This window comes from Aquarana catesbeiana, linkage group LG07 (genome assembly GCF_042186555.1).
Source record: "Aquarana catesbeiana isolate 2022-GZ linkage group LG07, ASM4218655v1, whole genome shotgun sequence".
Taxonomy (NCBI): Eukaryota; Metazoa; Chordata; class Amphibia; order Anura; family Ranidae; genus Aquarana; species Aquarana catesbeiana.
The window spans coordinates 242,549,960-242,567,511 of NC_133330.1; the positions used below are offsets into that span (position 1 = coordinate 242,549,960).

A 17,552-nucleotide genomic window follows, 5' to 3' on the forward strand; every position below is an offset into this window, starting at 1 on the left:
CAGGATCACATCATTCCCCGCTGCGATCCAGAGGGGGCTGCCCGGGAAACAGTGCCACTCCAGCAAAAACGCTGGAGAGGAGAAATGCACGGCAACCCGGGACATCTCTATTTCAAAAAAGGGGGGGGCCCAAACAGAGGTGACCAGCCACTTCACCGATGCACATACATAGATGTGTACCTAGCAAAACAGTGCAAACCACCCCAAAAGGGGAGGTATGCAGTTGATGTATAGACGGTAAGACAATGTGGGGAGTATTCACCAAAGGTCGTCACATGGACACCGCAGGGGCAGAGGGACCCTGGGCGGAGACTGCACGGCACCCCCCCACGTAAAACCGTGGGGGGGGGTCATGCAGAGACCGCCCACCGACGCAGAAGAGGGAACCACGAATGGCGGGCATGGACTGGCAGAAAAAGGGGCTGCCAGGCATTCCGCAAGTTTGTTCCGGGTGACCCATGAAGAGGCCCCCCGAAGGACATAAGATTCCAGGGGGGCCCACGTGCGCCGGGCGGGACAAGAGGGGGCCAGAGCTGCGGCTGACAGATGTTACCCAAGCACGGTCGACAGTGTGTCTCGAATCACGGCATGCCTGTGCGTGACAAAAAAAAGGGGGGGGGGAGGGGGAAAGAGAAATGAAAACAAAAATGAACAAGAATAACAAGGGGAAGACATACATAAAAGCAACCAAGATGGACATAACAGCATCAGTGTTTTACAGATCTTTCTCGCAAACCCCAGAGGAGAAACCCTCTAGAAAGGGTCTAAAACTCAAATGATCGTTGAGGCCGGGGGGTGAGGTGGCGGCAAGGTCTGCAATCCAGCGGGCCTCCCGTTGCAGCAAGGCCTTGTTCCAATCACCACCCCTCGGACTCGGGTGCACTCTGTCCAGGATAAAAAAATAGATGTTGGGAAAAGTACCGTGGTGCACATTCGCCACATGTCTCCCCAGTGGAAGTTCAGGATTCGCTTTCCTCATGGCAGAAATGTGCCGTGAGGCTCGCAATGAGAATTTTTGTTTGGTCTTACCTACATAGAATTGAAGACACTGACAAACTAAAAGATATATCACACCCTCTGTTTTGCAGTTAGCAAAATGGCGTGGTCTATATGGATGTCCATTGGGGAGGGTCACATGTTGTTGTGTATTCATGAATCTACATGTGGAGCATCCTCCACATGTGAAAGTTCCAAACCTCTTACAGGGGTCCCCACGTGTTTCACCAGTAAACTCACTGCGGACCAAATGGTCACGCAGGGAACTGGTACGCCGGTAGGTGATTGCCGGCCGAGCAGGTAGATATGGGCGTAGAATGGGGGAAGTACGGGTGCTGCAGAAGTGGTGGGTTCCCAATTCGGATTGGCGAATGCAGCAGGAAGGGCACGATGGGCCTGTGTTGGTCTTCTTGGTGGCAGCGGGACACTACTTGTGCTTGCCACCTCGCTAGCTTGAACTGCACTTATGGGACTCGCCACGTCACCAAGTGTTACTGCAGTGCTGGATGTACGACCAGGGTGTACTAGGCCGCTGGTGCTTGCCAGTTCACCAGAAGGAATAGCGGCGCTAGTACTGCTCTGCTCCATACGAGGGACCTGCGATTCTTGCACCTCAACAAAAGCAGAAGAAGATCGGGGTCTGGTACGCCTGACCTTGGCAGGGACCACAACTCCGTCGTCAGAGCTATCTGTCATGGAGCCGCTGTCCTCTACAGGATCGTGTTCTGAGCCTGAATCTGACAGATGAGCGACTTCCTCTTCACTATGAGTCATGCTCAGAAACGTGTAGGCCTCCTTACTAGTGTACCTTCGATTTGCCATTTTGGGCTCTAAATTTAGTGGTACACTAGTAAGACTCACAGGCAAAAAAGCGCCTGACTGTTAGCGACTGTATCAGAACGCTACCAAAAAAAACGATCGGCAAGTAACGTACCCATATGTTACTTTGCCTGCCCATGCCATTCTGCCGCAGTATATCTGCGTGAGGTGGTCGGCAAGTGGTTAACATGGAAAACCACCTGGATGGATGGTCAAGCCCTTAGGACACTGTCTCTACGAGATGGATCAACAAGAATGTGCCTCTGGACTATACAATATAACAATATGTTCTACAATATAACATTGTGAGTATGGTATTTATTAATACATGACTATAACATAATCTTCATAAATAAAACTTCTTTAATTCAATATCTGCGTTCTCATCCCATGTACAATGCACTCCATATTGTGGGGCAAACTAGCATCCACTAACTTAACCCCTTGACGCCCACATAACACATATATGCGTCCCCACTGCACTTGGCTTTTTGCCACGAGGACGTACTTGGGCATTAAGAATTTTTTTTTATCCTTAGGCGTGAAGGGGTTAAGGGTCATAAGAATGAGGATACACTGTTGTAACTCTACATATTTTTATTTTGTTGGGTAACTCAAGGGTTACCATAGGGACTCATTTTATAGAGATGCCAAAGGTATGTGTAAGATATTAATAAAAACAATTTTTAATCAGGAATATAATCGGTTGCACATGTTGTTTTTTTAATCTTTTAAGCAGGTAAAAATATGGTGAACGGTGTGATTAATGGCGCATTGATGCAGGTGTTAAGTTGTAAATAGGAATTTGTTGAATAGTTCTTCATATTTACAGATGTTCATAAAAGTGATGTTCCTGTGTGCAACCTCTATTGGAAATTGTAGTTACCATATGTTGGAATATATATTGTCACTTTTTCCTATAAATGGCGTGGTACCGTTAAAATCCTGCTTAGTTACTGTAATCATTTAGGGATGCTTTTTTTTTTTTTTTTTTTGTATGGTGAAGGATGTGATACCTGTAAAACAAAGTTTCTTAGGGAAGAATGCTTACCCCTGCTCCCCATTTGTTTTCATCCAATTTACATGAATTTTAGTGTGCTGTTGTAAATGCGAATACAGCTTGCAGGCATACTGTATACAAAAAGGCTTTCTATTTTTTTTTTTTGCCTGTATTGCTGTACTCGTGCTTGCGATAGCACGTCGTATAGACGAGTGTAGCACACAACCATTTTTGTCAATGGACGGCTGTTTGCTAAATCTGGGTGATGGAAATACTCTGGCAATTGTATTGCATGGGCTCAACCGCCCATGTGCAAGAGCCTTAATGGCTATGGACATCCGACCTGCTCCGATCCTCTAAAGTGTGACGGAGGAAACCCCTATTTTTCCATCCGTCATCGGATCAGATGAAAACTGACTCTACGGTCCTTCTTCATCCGATCCCCCATAGAGGTAAGCGGCGCTCTGACAGGTCAGTCCCTGCACAGTGTGCAGAGACAGACCTGTCATCTGCCTGCTCAGCGGGGATCAACGGCGCGATCCCCGCTGAGCAAAGCAGAGCCCATACACGGGCACGTCCGTGGGAAAGGGCCCTAAGAATCTTAACTACGTTAAAGTGGACCTTTCCCTAAAACAAGAAGTGTATTTTATCTCTGCATGCAGAATAGCAAACACATCATATATTTGAAAAGTAAAATAAAAAAATAAAATATTTTGCTATAAATTAGCTTGCTTTCACTCACATTCTGGGTTTTCTCTGGTCAAACTGTGCAAGGGGGAGGGTGAAACGAGCCTTTTTCCTGAGCATTTACAAGATTTTGCGAAATCTTGGGGGGGTTATTTATTTTATTTATTTTATCTTTTTACAAAATAAACTGCACTAGATTTTGAATAGCGCGTGCGCATGATGTGGCGCATGCATCATTGGGCCAGCACAGAAAATTAGGAGGAAGAGATTTGCCACTGATGATCGTTTTCTTTCTATTAATTGGCACCAAGTGTTTTTGAGCAGGGCAGAGTTTTGGACCAAGGGGTGTAAATAGAAGAGACTTTGCTTCCATATGCCCCTTTTCCTGAGTGCTGGTGGTTTTGACGGGGAAGGGAAGATCCACTTTAACTTTGCTCTTTCTATTGCAGTGGAAGTTAATGTCGGGGTGGGCTTTTTACTGAACTGTCAGGAACATACAGAGATAGTGAACTCCAAGCAGGCCATGACGGTGAAAAGCAGATGTCTGATTAGGAAGTTTGTTTTTATGTTTCATATTTTGATCAGCTGATGAATGGACTTAATTTTGTGTTAGTATTGTATGCATTATGTTCTGATAAGCATTCAGAATCTGACATTACTCTCTTTATGCCAATAGTAATAGAGAAATCGGAGAGCCCTTCTGAGCACACATGTGCTTTGTGTGGAGGATGGTTTGATACAAAAATTGGATTATCAAACCATGTTCGAGGTCACTTGAAAAGACTTGGGAAGAATAAATGGGATGCACACAAATCACCAATCTGTGTTCTAAATGAAATGCTGCAAAATGAAGAAAAGTATGAACAACTCTTAAAGATTCTTAACAACAGGCGCCCATTTCAAAGACCAGCACACAGACCCGTCTCAGCACACAGGCCTTCCCGAAATGGCTTTTCAAAGACCAGTGTTGCACCTACCGAGCACTGCAATGGCTTAAAAACTGACGCTGTATCTGAGCAAATATTACAGGAAGGGCTGTGCCCAAGTGAATGTGATGGAATAAGTCCACCTGGTGACAAAGATCAATCTGCTTCATTGCCTGAATTTCTTAAAGTAAAAAAATCGGGTGAAGATAAAAACTTAGACTCTTCTCAAAAGGTCAATCAAACTGCAAGAAAGAGGTTGACGCAGAAATGCCTTCATCCTTTAAATGAAGATTGTTCATTGATGTGCAACTCACAGAAAAACATTGATCTCGCCTTGCATTCGGGTAAGGAGACCTTTTTAAATATTCACATTTATGTAGCCTTTTGACCTTTTTACCACTTGTGTATAATATTATATTGCGGCTTTTCAGTCGTGTAAAAAAAAAAAAATTGCTGCAAGTAACTGCATTTATGGAGTTTGGGGTTGATCAAATCCCTTGAGAGTACAGTAAACTGGAACTTGTGTAAATCAAAACTTACATTCCCTGTACCAGGTTAATGTCCTAATAGTGCAATGTTAGACATCTTTCTTCAGGATGGGTAAACATTGGTGCACTTAATGTTTTTATTAGTTGTGTCCCTGGTGGAGAGTTATTCACTCAGTTCCAATTTCCTTGACACCTGCTGCTTCTCTGAGACCTAAGGTTAAGGAAATCTCCCCAGTGGAGCCATAGTAGTAAACAAATTTTACGTTCTAACCCTTCGCTTTCCAAGCTAAAAGGTTGTGTCCAGAGTTCCACCTTAACCACTTCAGTTCCGGAAGGTTTTACCCCCTCCATGATCCGGCCCTTTTTTGCGATACGGCACTGCGTTGCTTTAACTGACAATTGCGCGGTCGTGCGACACCGTACCCAAATAAAATAATGTCCTTTTTTCCCACAAATAGAGCTTTCTTTTGATGGTATTTGATCACCTCTGCGGTTTTTATTTTTTTGCCCTTTAAACAAAAAAAGACCAACAATTTTGAAAAAAAAAGCCAGTGACACTAATACAGTGATCAGTGCTTAAAAAAAATGCACTGTCACTGCACTGACGCAGGGAAGGGGTTAACATCAGGGGCGATTAAAGGGTTTACGGTTTCCTGGGAGTGCTATTTTACTGTGTGGGGGATGGTTTATCTGAAGGAAGACAGAGATCCGTGTTCCTGCTTAGCAGAAACACAAGATCTCTGTCTTCCTTACTAACAGAACAGCAATCTGCCTTGTTTACATAGGCAGACCACCGTTCTGCCTCTCTCAGAACAACATTAGGTTCTCCGGACCCACTGATTGGCTTCCGCTGTGTCCAATCGCCACGCGCACCCCAGAGCCGAAGAAATCGATCACATACAGGTAGGTGATTTTGCGCTAAAGGGCCACCCTGCTGCAGTATATGTACGTGGGGCGATCCTTAAGCGGTTAGAGTAGTTCCACTTTTGTTGGGAGGAAAAAAAACTATTTCCCCTGGGTGATCAATAAATACCATACCTTGCAAGAGTTTTAACAAACTTTATTCCTTACCCGTTTCTGCTCAAATGAAAAAGCAGTTTGTTCTACTGTGTGTCTTTGCATAGTGATTCTGAATGGGAGTTACTACTTCAGTCTAATCAGCTGGTGCACTTTCATGGTTCTGATGAGAAAAGTTTTAGTGTCTGCATCCCTTTAAAAGTAATTAACCCTTAGGTAACCTCTCACAAAAAGGATCTTTCTGTTGCAGAAGATGCCTAAAACATGACTGAGGTATCTTAGTTGCCATATTGCACTGAATTTTACAGAAAATAAGTTTGAAAAAGAAAATATCATTTTAATAACATCAAATTTTAATATGGCTTCTTTAGAATGGTACATTAAAAAGTTAGTTTGTTTTTTTTTATAAACGGTATATGTTGTGTGGTTTACTCTCCAAAATACAGTATAGTTACTTTAGTTATTGTATGTATTTACAACCGTTCGTTTGAGGTGATCTACAGAAAGACTTACCAAAGTGGTAAGAGTTACCGAGAAGCTACAGATGTAATGAAGTATTGGAAACACCACATTTAGGTTATCGCTGAGGCTCTGAAGAGGGTACTCCCTCTTAACACGTAAGCCGTTTTGCAATGCCATCTGGTTCCTCCTAACACCAGTTCCAGGTTGCAAGTGTCTAGAAGACATGGCTCCGAATTCTTGGGGTAATTTTGAGCCTTTTTTAAACGTTTGTGAGTATGACCTTTGTTTTTACTATTTACATAAATTTTATCTTTGGTAATGCACAAGGTCATTGCACCCTCCCTGTTTTTCTATATAGTAATTTCCTATGCTTCAGGCTGATCGTGCTTTCATTACTGAGGTTCGTATCAAAATCATAATTAAATCAAATGCCTTCCATCACTTCCCCCAACCACCAGATCATATTTATATCAACACAAAAAGAAGAAAAGCCAGAAAAATGTTTTTTCTGTAACCTCAAATTTTCTAGGTACAAAATGAGACGATAACCAGACATCTATACTGTTAAATATTTGTGTAAATGAGCATAATGTTTTATAATTACAAAACAAAAAAAAAAAATATATATATATATATATATATATATATATATATATATATATATATATATATATATATATATATATATATATATATATATATATATATATATATATATCTTTATATATTTTTTTTTTTTTTTTTGTAATTATAAAACATTATGCTCATTTACACATGATATATATATATATAATATTTATTAAATATACGGGTCCCAAGAACAGTTATATTAGGGCTGAAACAATTTATCTGCATAATTGATTGTGAAAATAGTTGTCAACTATTTTCACAATTGATTAGTTGTCCTGCATACAGAATGCATTATTTTTTTTACATATCAGAAAATACAGTGCGGCACACATACAGCTCAGTACACCGTCCATATGTCAGTAAGTGCCTGAGAGCTTGTGAATGTGTGAGGAGCAATGCCTCATGGGACATGTAGTCCTGGGCAGGAGGAGGAAGTGAGTGGTTCTAAAGGCAGAAGTTTTTTTTTACTTTTGCTATAGAGGCACTATATACTATACTCTGTAGCTTGCTTTTGGAATAGGATGCTAGGGAACTGAGCTCCGCCGGCCGATTATCCTGAATCGCAAATCCTATGATCCTACTAACAGCCAAAGACCCGAGAACCGCTGCCATCACACCAAGAACTCTCTGGGAGCATGTCGCCGCCGAAAAAACACGCATCTGCGGTTACAAAACTCTGTCAATACCGGCGCCAAGAGACGGACTCCCAGAGCTAAGATGGCGGCGCCGCACAGAGAGGAGACATCCATAGGAGCAGACACAACAAAAGTGTTGGAGGCAATCACCACATGCCAGAAGGCCGTCACAGCCTGCCGGACAACCCTCACAGCCCGGATCGAGGAGGTGAAAGTAGACATCTCCCTAGTAATACAAGATTTCCAAGGGGAAAGAGTTACAGAGGCAGAGACCTGACTGAGCACTGTGGAAGACTTTCACATTGAAGCGGTGCGCTGCCAGGAGAAGAAAAAAACTCCTGCAAGCCGCATCTTTGGAGCGTTGAAGGAGCGGTGTATTCACCGCTCCTGCCCATTTGAAATCAATGGGGCAGCGCGGCTATAGCCGCGCTATGCGAGCGGTTTTAACCCTTTTTCGGCCACCAGCGGGGGTTAAAACCGCACCGCTAGCGGCCGAATACCGCCGCAAAAACGAAGGTAAAACAGCGCTAAAAATATCGCTGTTTTACCGCCGACGCCCCCACCGCCCCAGTCTGAAAGGGGCCTTAGAGACATCACAAGTGAAGTAAACAGAGTCCTGTAATGTGCAAAGTCATACAGCGAAGTTTCTCCCCACTTACCAAAGTTTGCAACCTGAAATGGCACGTACTAACCACTGCTGTGCTGAATTTACCCTCTACTTTTGCTATCATATCAAATACACCAGCCTCAGTGACTACCTTACTGATCCTGTTGTTCTTTAACTTTTTCTCCACAGGTTGGACATTGTTTAAGCCATGTTGGCAGTTAGGGATAAATGCCCGCACCAGTTTGGGAATGTGCAGGGCGGGGAAGGGACGATGTAGGTTTTAGACTGTTACAAGACATGATATCTTGCTATGTTCTAATCTGCTGTTCCTATCGCCATGATTGTTTTATTGTACTGTTAGTGTATACCTCTATTTGGAGACTATGCACCACTATGCCTGATACTTGGGGTTGTCTGAACCCTGGAGCCCCATATCATCTTTACCTCTCCCAATGGCCACCATAAAATTACTCACGTGGAATGTCCGTGGAGTTAGAGACCCAGTAAAGAGGTCTGTTGCATTCGTACTGCTCAAAAAGCAGAGAGCAGATGTAGTGGTCCTAGTGGAAACCCACGCTGACGGCCCCACGCAATGGGCACTTAAATGTCCTTGGATAGGGTGGGCCTACCATTCTGTTCACACCATGCGCTCAAGGGGGGTATCGATTCTAATTGCTAAAACCACGCACTTGAGTATAACAGTGTACATTTGCTGTCCCCTCAAAATAACTCAAAACACTGCCATTAATAATTAATCTCTATTAATATCTAAACCGCTGCCAACAAAAGCGAGTACACCCCCTAAGTGAAAATGTCCAAATTGGGCCCAATTTGCCATTTTTCCTCCCCAGTGTCATGTGACTTGGTGTTACAAGGTCTCAGATGTGAATGGGGAGCTTGTGTGTTAAATTTGGTGTTAACGCTCTCATATTGGTCACTGGAAGTTCAACATTGGCACCTCATGGCAAAGAACTCTGAGGATCTGAAAAAAAGAATTGTTGCTCTACATAAAGATGGCCTAGGTTATAAGAAGTTTGCCAAGACCCTGAAACTGAGCTGCAGCACAATGGCCAAGACCATACAGCGGTTTAACAGGACAGGTTCCACTCAGAACAGACCTCGCCATGGTCTACCAAAGAAGTTGAGTGCACATGCTCAGCGTCATATTGCTGCGTCAGAGTGCTGCCAGCATCGCTGCAGAGATTGAAGGGGTGGACGGTCAACCTGTCAGTGCTCAGACCGTACGTCGCACGCTGCATCAAATTGGTCTGCATGGCTGTCGTCCCAGAAGGAAGCCTCTTCTAAAGATGATGCACAAGAAAGCCCGCAAACAGTTTGCTGAAGACAAGCAGACTAAGGACATGGATTACTGGAACCATGTCCTGTGGTCTGATTATTATTATTATACAGGATTTATATAGCGCCAACAGTTTGCACAGCATGAGACCAAGAAATGTATTTGGTTCAGATGGTGTCAAGCGTGTGTGGCAGCAACCACGTGAGGAGTACAAAGACAAGTGTGTCTTGCCTACAGTCAAGCATGGTGGTGGGAGTGTCATGGTCTGGGGCTGCATGAGTGCTGCCAGAACTGGGGAACTACAGTTAATCGAGGGAACCATCAATGCCAACATGTCATGTGACACTGAAGCAGAGCATGATCCCCTCCCTTCAGAGACTGGGCCGCAGGGCCGTATTCCAACATGGTAATGACCCCAAACACACCTCCAAGACTACCATTCCCTTGCTAAAGAAGCTGAGGGTAAAGGGGATGGACTGGCCAAGCATGTCTCCAGACCTAAACCCTGTTGAGCATCTGTGGGGCATCCTCAAATGGAAGGTGGAGGAGCGCAAGGTCTCTAACATCCACCAGCTTAGTGATGTCATCATGGAGGAGTGAAAGAGGACTCCAGTGGCAACCTGTGAAGCTCTGGTGAATTCCATGCCCAAGAGGGTTAAGGCAGTGCTGGGAAATAATGGTGGCCATCCAAAATATTGACACTTTGGGCCCAATTTGGACATTTTCACTTAGGGGTGTACTCACTTTTGTTGCCAGCGGTTTAGACATTAATGGTTGTGTGTTGAGTTATTTTGAGGGGACAGCAAATTTACACTGTTATACAAGCTGTACACTCACTACTTTACAATGTAGCAAAATGTCACTTCTTCCGTGCTGTCATATGAAAAGATATAATGAAATATTTACAAAAATGTGAGGGGTGTACTCACTTTTGTGAGATACTGTATATTATTACTGTTTCACATAATAGATGAACCCCTTATAGTAGTGATTATCTGCTATTTTTGTACTATAAAGGGCTCATTTGTAGGGTTTTTTTTAACCCCATCATGACTGGTAAAAAAAAAGCATGCTGCTGCTACTGAATGTCTTTTGCTGGCCATACAGGTACAGATTTTTGGACAAGAATATTCTTACCAATATGCTTTGTACATTTGAAAATGTCTCTTGCTTTTAGCATTCAATTTTAAAATTAATGTAATTTCTGAATGAAAACCACATACACGGTCTGAAAATTCCTTCGACCTAAACGTTTTCTATGCTGCTCCCTCAAATTTTGCCGTCACTGTGGTCCCAAACTATTATTGATTTGACCCCACTAATTATTAGAAAATTGAACAAATTTTTTATTTAAATTAAAATTTTCTAAGGAACAAATTGTGTATGGCAAGCATAAGTGACAGGAGGCGCAGGTTGTATCAAGCTTCCTGCCTATGACAAGGAGGTCTGTCATGCATAATATTATATTACATTAGATTGTAAGCTCTAAGGAGCAGGGCCCTCTGATTCCTACTGTATCAAATTGTATTGTACTTGTACTGTCTACCCTCAAGTTGTAAAGCGCTACGTAAACTGTTGGCGCTATATAAATACTGTATAATAAATACTGTATAATAATTACAGTCCTGTCTAAACATCTGCAAAACAGCATTTTAGGTCTTTTTCATTTTTTTTTTTTTTTTTTTTTTTAAATAAAAATTTTGATCTCTGAGTCTGATTTGTACCAGATTCAACTGACATACTGTATATCTCTTCTGTGAATTAGATATTTTGTTCCCTAACCATATAGCTGGTTATTTATATCAACCATATATATTTAAGAATAATTTTTTTTTTTTAAACTTTACATATTTGCTAAATTATACACCAAACTTTTTTTGAGGTTTTTATCCGATTAATCGAAACAACATATTAATCATTAGTTGCAGCCCTAACTTGTCACAATGGTGGTAAACATAAGAAGTAACATTTTTAAAAATTGAACCTTCCTTATAGCGAAGACTTCAGAAGAACACAAAGTACCATATTGGTCTTCTCATAACTTATATAGCATGTGCTGGAATATGCAGTGGAGTGTCCTTTCATTGTGTGTTCATGCGTTTCACGGACAAAGCAGTTTCCTCAGGAAAGGACTGTAATACAGTAAAGCGGTGGCAAGAGCACTGTCTTCTCTCAGGTAATACCACGGAACAGCTGCGGAAAGACAATAGTGTATGCTCATAAAAAGTGATCGTAAGTCAGGCTTCTAAGTCTGCAACTAATGATTATTTTCATAATCGATTAGTTGCCCGATTTTATTGATTTTTGATTGGATAAAAACCTCAGTGTGTGCTGTATGTAAAGTTTTAAAAAAATAGTATTTTTTCTTGAATATCTCTATGCAGTGGTAAATACAAATAACCAGCTATATGGTTAGGGAACAAAATATCTAATCCACTCCAAGAATAACAGACAGAAGTTTGCTGTTTTGCAGATTTTCTGATAGGATTGTAATATAAAAATATGCATGACAGATTCCCTTTTTATAGGCAAGTAGCTTTACACAAGCTGCTCTCACCTATGCTAGCCATACACAAACACATTTTTCCTTTGCAAATTTTTGTTTTAAGAGCGTTCGTTAAATTTTCTAATTGTTATTGGGGTCAAATTGGTGTTTGTTTTCAGCTACAGTGACTGGAAAATTCGAAGGAGCAGAATGGAAAATTTCTTGATGTGAACAAATTTCCAGACAGTGTATGTGATTTTTGTTCAGAAGTTATATTCATTTTAAAATTGAATTTTAAAAGCAAGTGAAATTTTCGAATTACATTCATCCATTTATCGAATGTACAAAGCTTCTAATGCAAAAATTGATACGTGTATGGCCAACGTAAGAAATTTAGTAGCAGCAACTTGCATTTTTTTTTTTAATCGCCTGTCATTCTGGGGTTTAAAAACAAAATGGGCCCTTTTTATAGTACAAAAAACACAGATAATCACTACTTTAACCACTTCAGTTGACAATTGCGCGGTCATGCGACATTGTACCCAAACAAAATTGACATCCTTTTTTTCCCCACAAATAGAGCTTTCTTTTGGTGTTATTTGTTCACCACTGCGATTAATTTTTTTTTTTTATATATTTTGCGCTATAAACAAAAAAGGCCGTCAATTTTGGAAAAAAAACAATATTTTTTACTTTTTGCTATAATAAATATCCCCAAAAAATGTATGGAAAAACAAATTTCTTTCTCAGTTTAGGCTTCTACATATTTTTTGGTAAAAAAAAAAATCGCAGTAAGTGTATATTGATTGGTTTGCGCAAAAGTTATAGCGTCTACAAAATAGGGCATAGATTTATGGCAATTTTATTATATTTTTTTTTTACTAGTAGTGGCTGCAGTCTACGATTTTTATCGGGAATGCGACATTATGGCGGACACATCGGACACTTTTGACACTATTGTGTGACTATTGTCATTTATACAGCAATCAGAGCTACAAATAGCCACTGATTACTGTATAAATGACACTGGCAGGGAAGGGGTTAAACACTAGGGGGCGATCAAAGAGTTAAGTGTGTCCTAGGGAGGTCTTCTAACTGTAGGGGGGATGGGCTTACTACAACATGACAGAGATCACTGCTCCTGATGACAGGGAGCAATGGATCTCTGTCATGTTGCTGGGCAGAACAGGGAAATGCCTTGTTTACAAATGCATCTCCCTATTCTGCCTCTCACTGCAATCGTGTGCCGCCGGCGAACATAGAGTTCCCAGGACCCGCGGGCGCGCTCCCGCGGCGTACGGTGATGTGCGAGCGCCCGATAGGCGGCAAATTCAAAGGGATGTACAGGTACGCCCATTTGCCTGCCTGTGCCATTCTGCCGACGTACATCTGTGTGTGGCGGTTGGCAAGCGGTTAATTTATACTGTGAAATAGTGAATGTAATAAGAATATATAATGATTATATAATCAGGGCTTGACAAACCCCAGGCGCCAGGTCACCATGGTGCTTTTGTTCATTGGTTCTGACCCTCAATACACATGTTTTAACTGCATGAAACAGCCCAGCTCAGCTCTGATCATAAACCCCCCTTCACCAATTCTGCTCACTCCCCTGTTCTCCATCCCCACCCCCACCCCCCAAAACTCTGCTCATTCTCTCTCTTCTCCACCCCTCTCTTCTCCATCCCCCCCCCCCCCCCCCCCCCTCAACTTTTCGCCCCATGTGATGGATAAAAAAGTTAACATAAAATTTGGGCCACGCACGTCGGACTGAGAGCAATATTTCTAGCACCAGCCCTCCTGTTAGAATAGGCCGGGCATTTTCTTCTCAGCTACATAAGGCAGGCCATACGTTTATTTATTTTAATTTTTTCAGCCAGCGGTTGAAAGAAAAAGTAAATGTATGAATCAGTTACCCCATCAACACACTCTGTGCTGATGGGGGGGATCTCTCCCGCAGTGCTATTGTGTTCTACAATGAACAGTGTTGCCAGCTATATCCAGAGGCACTGATCGTTTGGGGAAAAATCTGATAGGCTGGTTGTACACAAGTGGATCAATAAATCCACTTGTGTACAACACCTATCCCATCTTTAAAGTGAAACGCGGCTGGCTTAAGATTTAACTGAAAACCTTCACTTTTGTGAGAACTAAAATTGGTTGCAAAAACCTCAGTTCTTCAGCTTAGTGTTGCTTTTATCTGTGACACACTGAATCTAGTTTGTTGATCATTTGTTTAGCACAAAGATTTTTTTCAAGAAACTTCAAATCATTAACTTTCATTATTGGTTTCGCATCTAGAGTAATAAACATAAGGCACTGAATAAAATGTTTTGTCTAACAGCTGTTTGGTTGTGTGTTTTTACCACCTTTTCTCCCAGCCTTCATCAGCAAACTAATTTAGTACTGCGCCTTTTTACAGTCTTATGGGTAAAACACTTTAATTACCACTTTGTTAACTAGATTTTTATTTTTGTTCTGAACATTTAAATATTGTATACTAAATAAGAAATCTCTTACTTATCCCATGAATGACATTAGCCATACATTTAAACCTCTCTTAAATTACCGTATTTATCGGTGTATAACACGCACCCCAATTTTAGGAGGGAAGTTTAAGGAAATAACTTACATTTTAAATAAAGAACTTAGAGGCAAAATTAGGGTCACAGCTCATCAATGCACTCTGCTCAGTGCCCATCTGCAGCCATTAAATTGACAAACAATGCAGCCTGTTCAGTGCCGATCTGCAGCCTCACCTTTCCCATCATTGCAGCCTCGCCAGTGTTGGATTATCCCTGCTGTCTCCGAGGGAAGAGGAGGAGCGAGCGCCTCTGAATTACACAGAGCCACGATCTCCTTTGACCTAACATTAGCAATCCGCTGAATGAGACCTCACGGCTGTCTGAGATGAGTACCTGCTTGCTTCTCTTCAGTGGCTTTCAGCCCCTTATGTGATAGCATTAAAGGAGAAGTCCAGCTTAAGCTCGTTTGGCTGGGCTTCTCCTATGGGTCACGAGTGCAATTCGTTTTGCACTCCTGTGCCCCTGTTTTGGACGTCATGGATATCAGTCCTGGCATTGTGTCATCCCGACAATTGGAGTCTGGATCCACCAGGTGTCTGGACTGATACCAGTCTCAGGCTCTCAGCGAGCTGCTGAGAGCCTGAGATGGGCGCTCCTAGCCCATCCACAGCTCAGTGCTCCTGTGAGCGTGGAGGAGCAGAGCGGAGAGCTGCTGATTAACAGTCTGCAGCTCTCTGCTCGGGGAGCTGTGAGAACCGAGCCATTGTCGATGCTCGATCGCTTGGTACTCGGTGTAGAGGTGCCGGGGGACATATGCTGCATTGGACTGATGCTGCATCCACCTAGGTAAGTATGATGGAGGAAAAAACCCCAAATCCATACTTCACTTTTAAGTTTAATCAAATCAAAACTGTTTTAATACCCCACATATGAACATAAGGATGCACATCAGGTGCAACTACATATGAAGATTACAGTTGTGCTACACATATTAGGTTTTATTAGTTATTCACTTTAAACTCATGAGCTTGTGGATAACTTTGCTTAACATAGTTTATCTGTTTAACAGTTGCACACAGCTTAGCTATTTTATTATCTGTTTAGGTGGGGCCGCCAATGGGTACATCAGCACTGCAGGGTACAACAATCATAAGTAAGAATCAGTGTAAGAATCTTTGGAACCGACAGGAAACACCAGGGGGCCCCAGAATAAGTGCAACAATTGTGTATAGGTGGTATAAACACATACATGAGCAACTCGCAAGAGATTGAAAGAGCGTTGTTTTTATCTGCCACATGTCAGTTGCCATTTGTCTTTCTCCACAATAAATATGTAATATACCACACTTGGACCCTGCCCCATGTTCTCCTTGCAGTAAAATCCATTTCCTGGGGAACAGTACGGGACACAGGTTCTCCTTTTTACTCTTTTGTTCTTCCTATTGCTTGGAGTCTAGGTGAGAGTGGGGAGGGCTTATACAGGTGGATGTTTGGCATTTTTTAGCCGGTGCCCAATCACTTAAAAGGTAGCTGTATATAACACAGTCTTAACACAGTCTTAATGATTTAAAGCCCAACTCATGGATAAGGCTGGGTTCACACCGAGCGGATCTGTTGGATGGACTCTGCTAGCTCAGTTGATGCCCGCTGAGCAGGCGGATGACAGATCCGTCTCTGCTCACTGTGCAGAGACGGACCTGTCAGAGCCCTGCTGTTCTCTATGGGAGATCGGATGAAAATTGACAGCCTGTCTGTTTTAATCCGATCTCATCTGCTGGACGGATGGCGCCAGCCGTCTGTTTTAAACATCTTGTCGGATTGGATGGGAGGCAGGTGTCAGACACACCTCAGCTGACATCCATTTGCCATTTAAGTCAATTGGTGGTCCGCTCTGATCCGCCTGAAAAACGGGCAGGCGGATCTGAGCGGGCCGATCGTATGAAAGGGGTCTAAAAGTAACTTTGTGGTTTCCAAAAGCTGATAAAGCAAATAAACATTGTTTGAGATTCCAGTTAAAGCTGAACTCCAGGATAAGCAAATATCATCTTAACCTTTTGCTTACTGGGCACTTAAACCCCCCTCCTGCCCAGACCAATTTTTAGCTTTCAGCGCTGTCACACTTTGACAATTGCGCGGTCATGCTACACTGTACTCAAATGAAATTTTTATCGTTTTTTTCACACAAATGGAGCTTTCTTTTGGGGGTATTTAATCACCACTTGGGTTTTTATTTTTTGCTAAACAAACAAAAAAAGACTGAAAAAAAAAATGTTTCATAGTTTGTTATAAAATTTTGCAAACGGGTAATTTTTCTCCTTCATTGATATTCTCTGATGAGGCTGCACAGATAAGGTGACACTGATAAGCACAGATAAGGCGACACTGATAGGCACAGATAAGGCGACACTGATAGGCACAGATAAGGCGACACTGATAGGCACAGATAAGGCGACACTGATAGGCACAGATAAGGCGACACTGATAGGCACAGATAAGGCGACACTGATGGGCACAGATAAGGCGACACTGATGGGCACAGATAAGGCGACACTGATGGGCACAGATAAGGCGACACTGATGGGGCACAGATAAGGCGACACTGATGGGGCACAGATAAGGCGACACTGATTGGGCACAGATAAGGCGACATAGATTGGACACAGATAAGGCGACACCGATTGGGCACAGATAAGGCGACACTTATAGGCACCGATTGGGCACAGATAAGGCGACACTGATTGGGCACAGATAAGGCGGCACAGATAAGGCGACACTGATGGGCACAGATAAGGCGACACTGATGGGCACAGATAAGGCGACACTGATGGGCACAGATAAGGCAACACTGATGGGCACAGATAAGGCGACACTGATGGGCACAGATAAGGCGACACTGATGGGCACAGATAAGGCGACACTGATGGGCACAGATAAGGCGACACTGATGGGCAATGGTAGGTGGCATTGATAGGCAGCAC

At 42.6% G+C, this 17,552-nt stretch overlaps 1 protein-coding gene across 7 annotated transcripts in view; it reads left to right on the top strand.

Annotated features, from left to right (window-relative positions):
* The window catches only part of ZNF644 (zinc finger protein 644), a 144,814-nt gene that overhangs the window by 114,115 nt on the left and 13,147 nt on the right, over nt 1-17,552 (top strand). For all 7 annotated transcript variants that reach the window (XM_073593170.1, XM_073593171.1, XM_073593165.1 and 4 more), the window contains one exon: nt 4,179-4,772. In XM_073593170.1, the coding sequence (XP_073449271.1) occupies nt 4,340-4,772 (433 nt within the window). In that variant the 5' untranslated portion in view covers nt 4,179-4,339. The remainder of the gene's footprint in view (nt 1-4,178; nt 4,773-17,552) is intronic.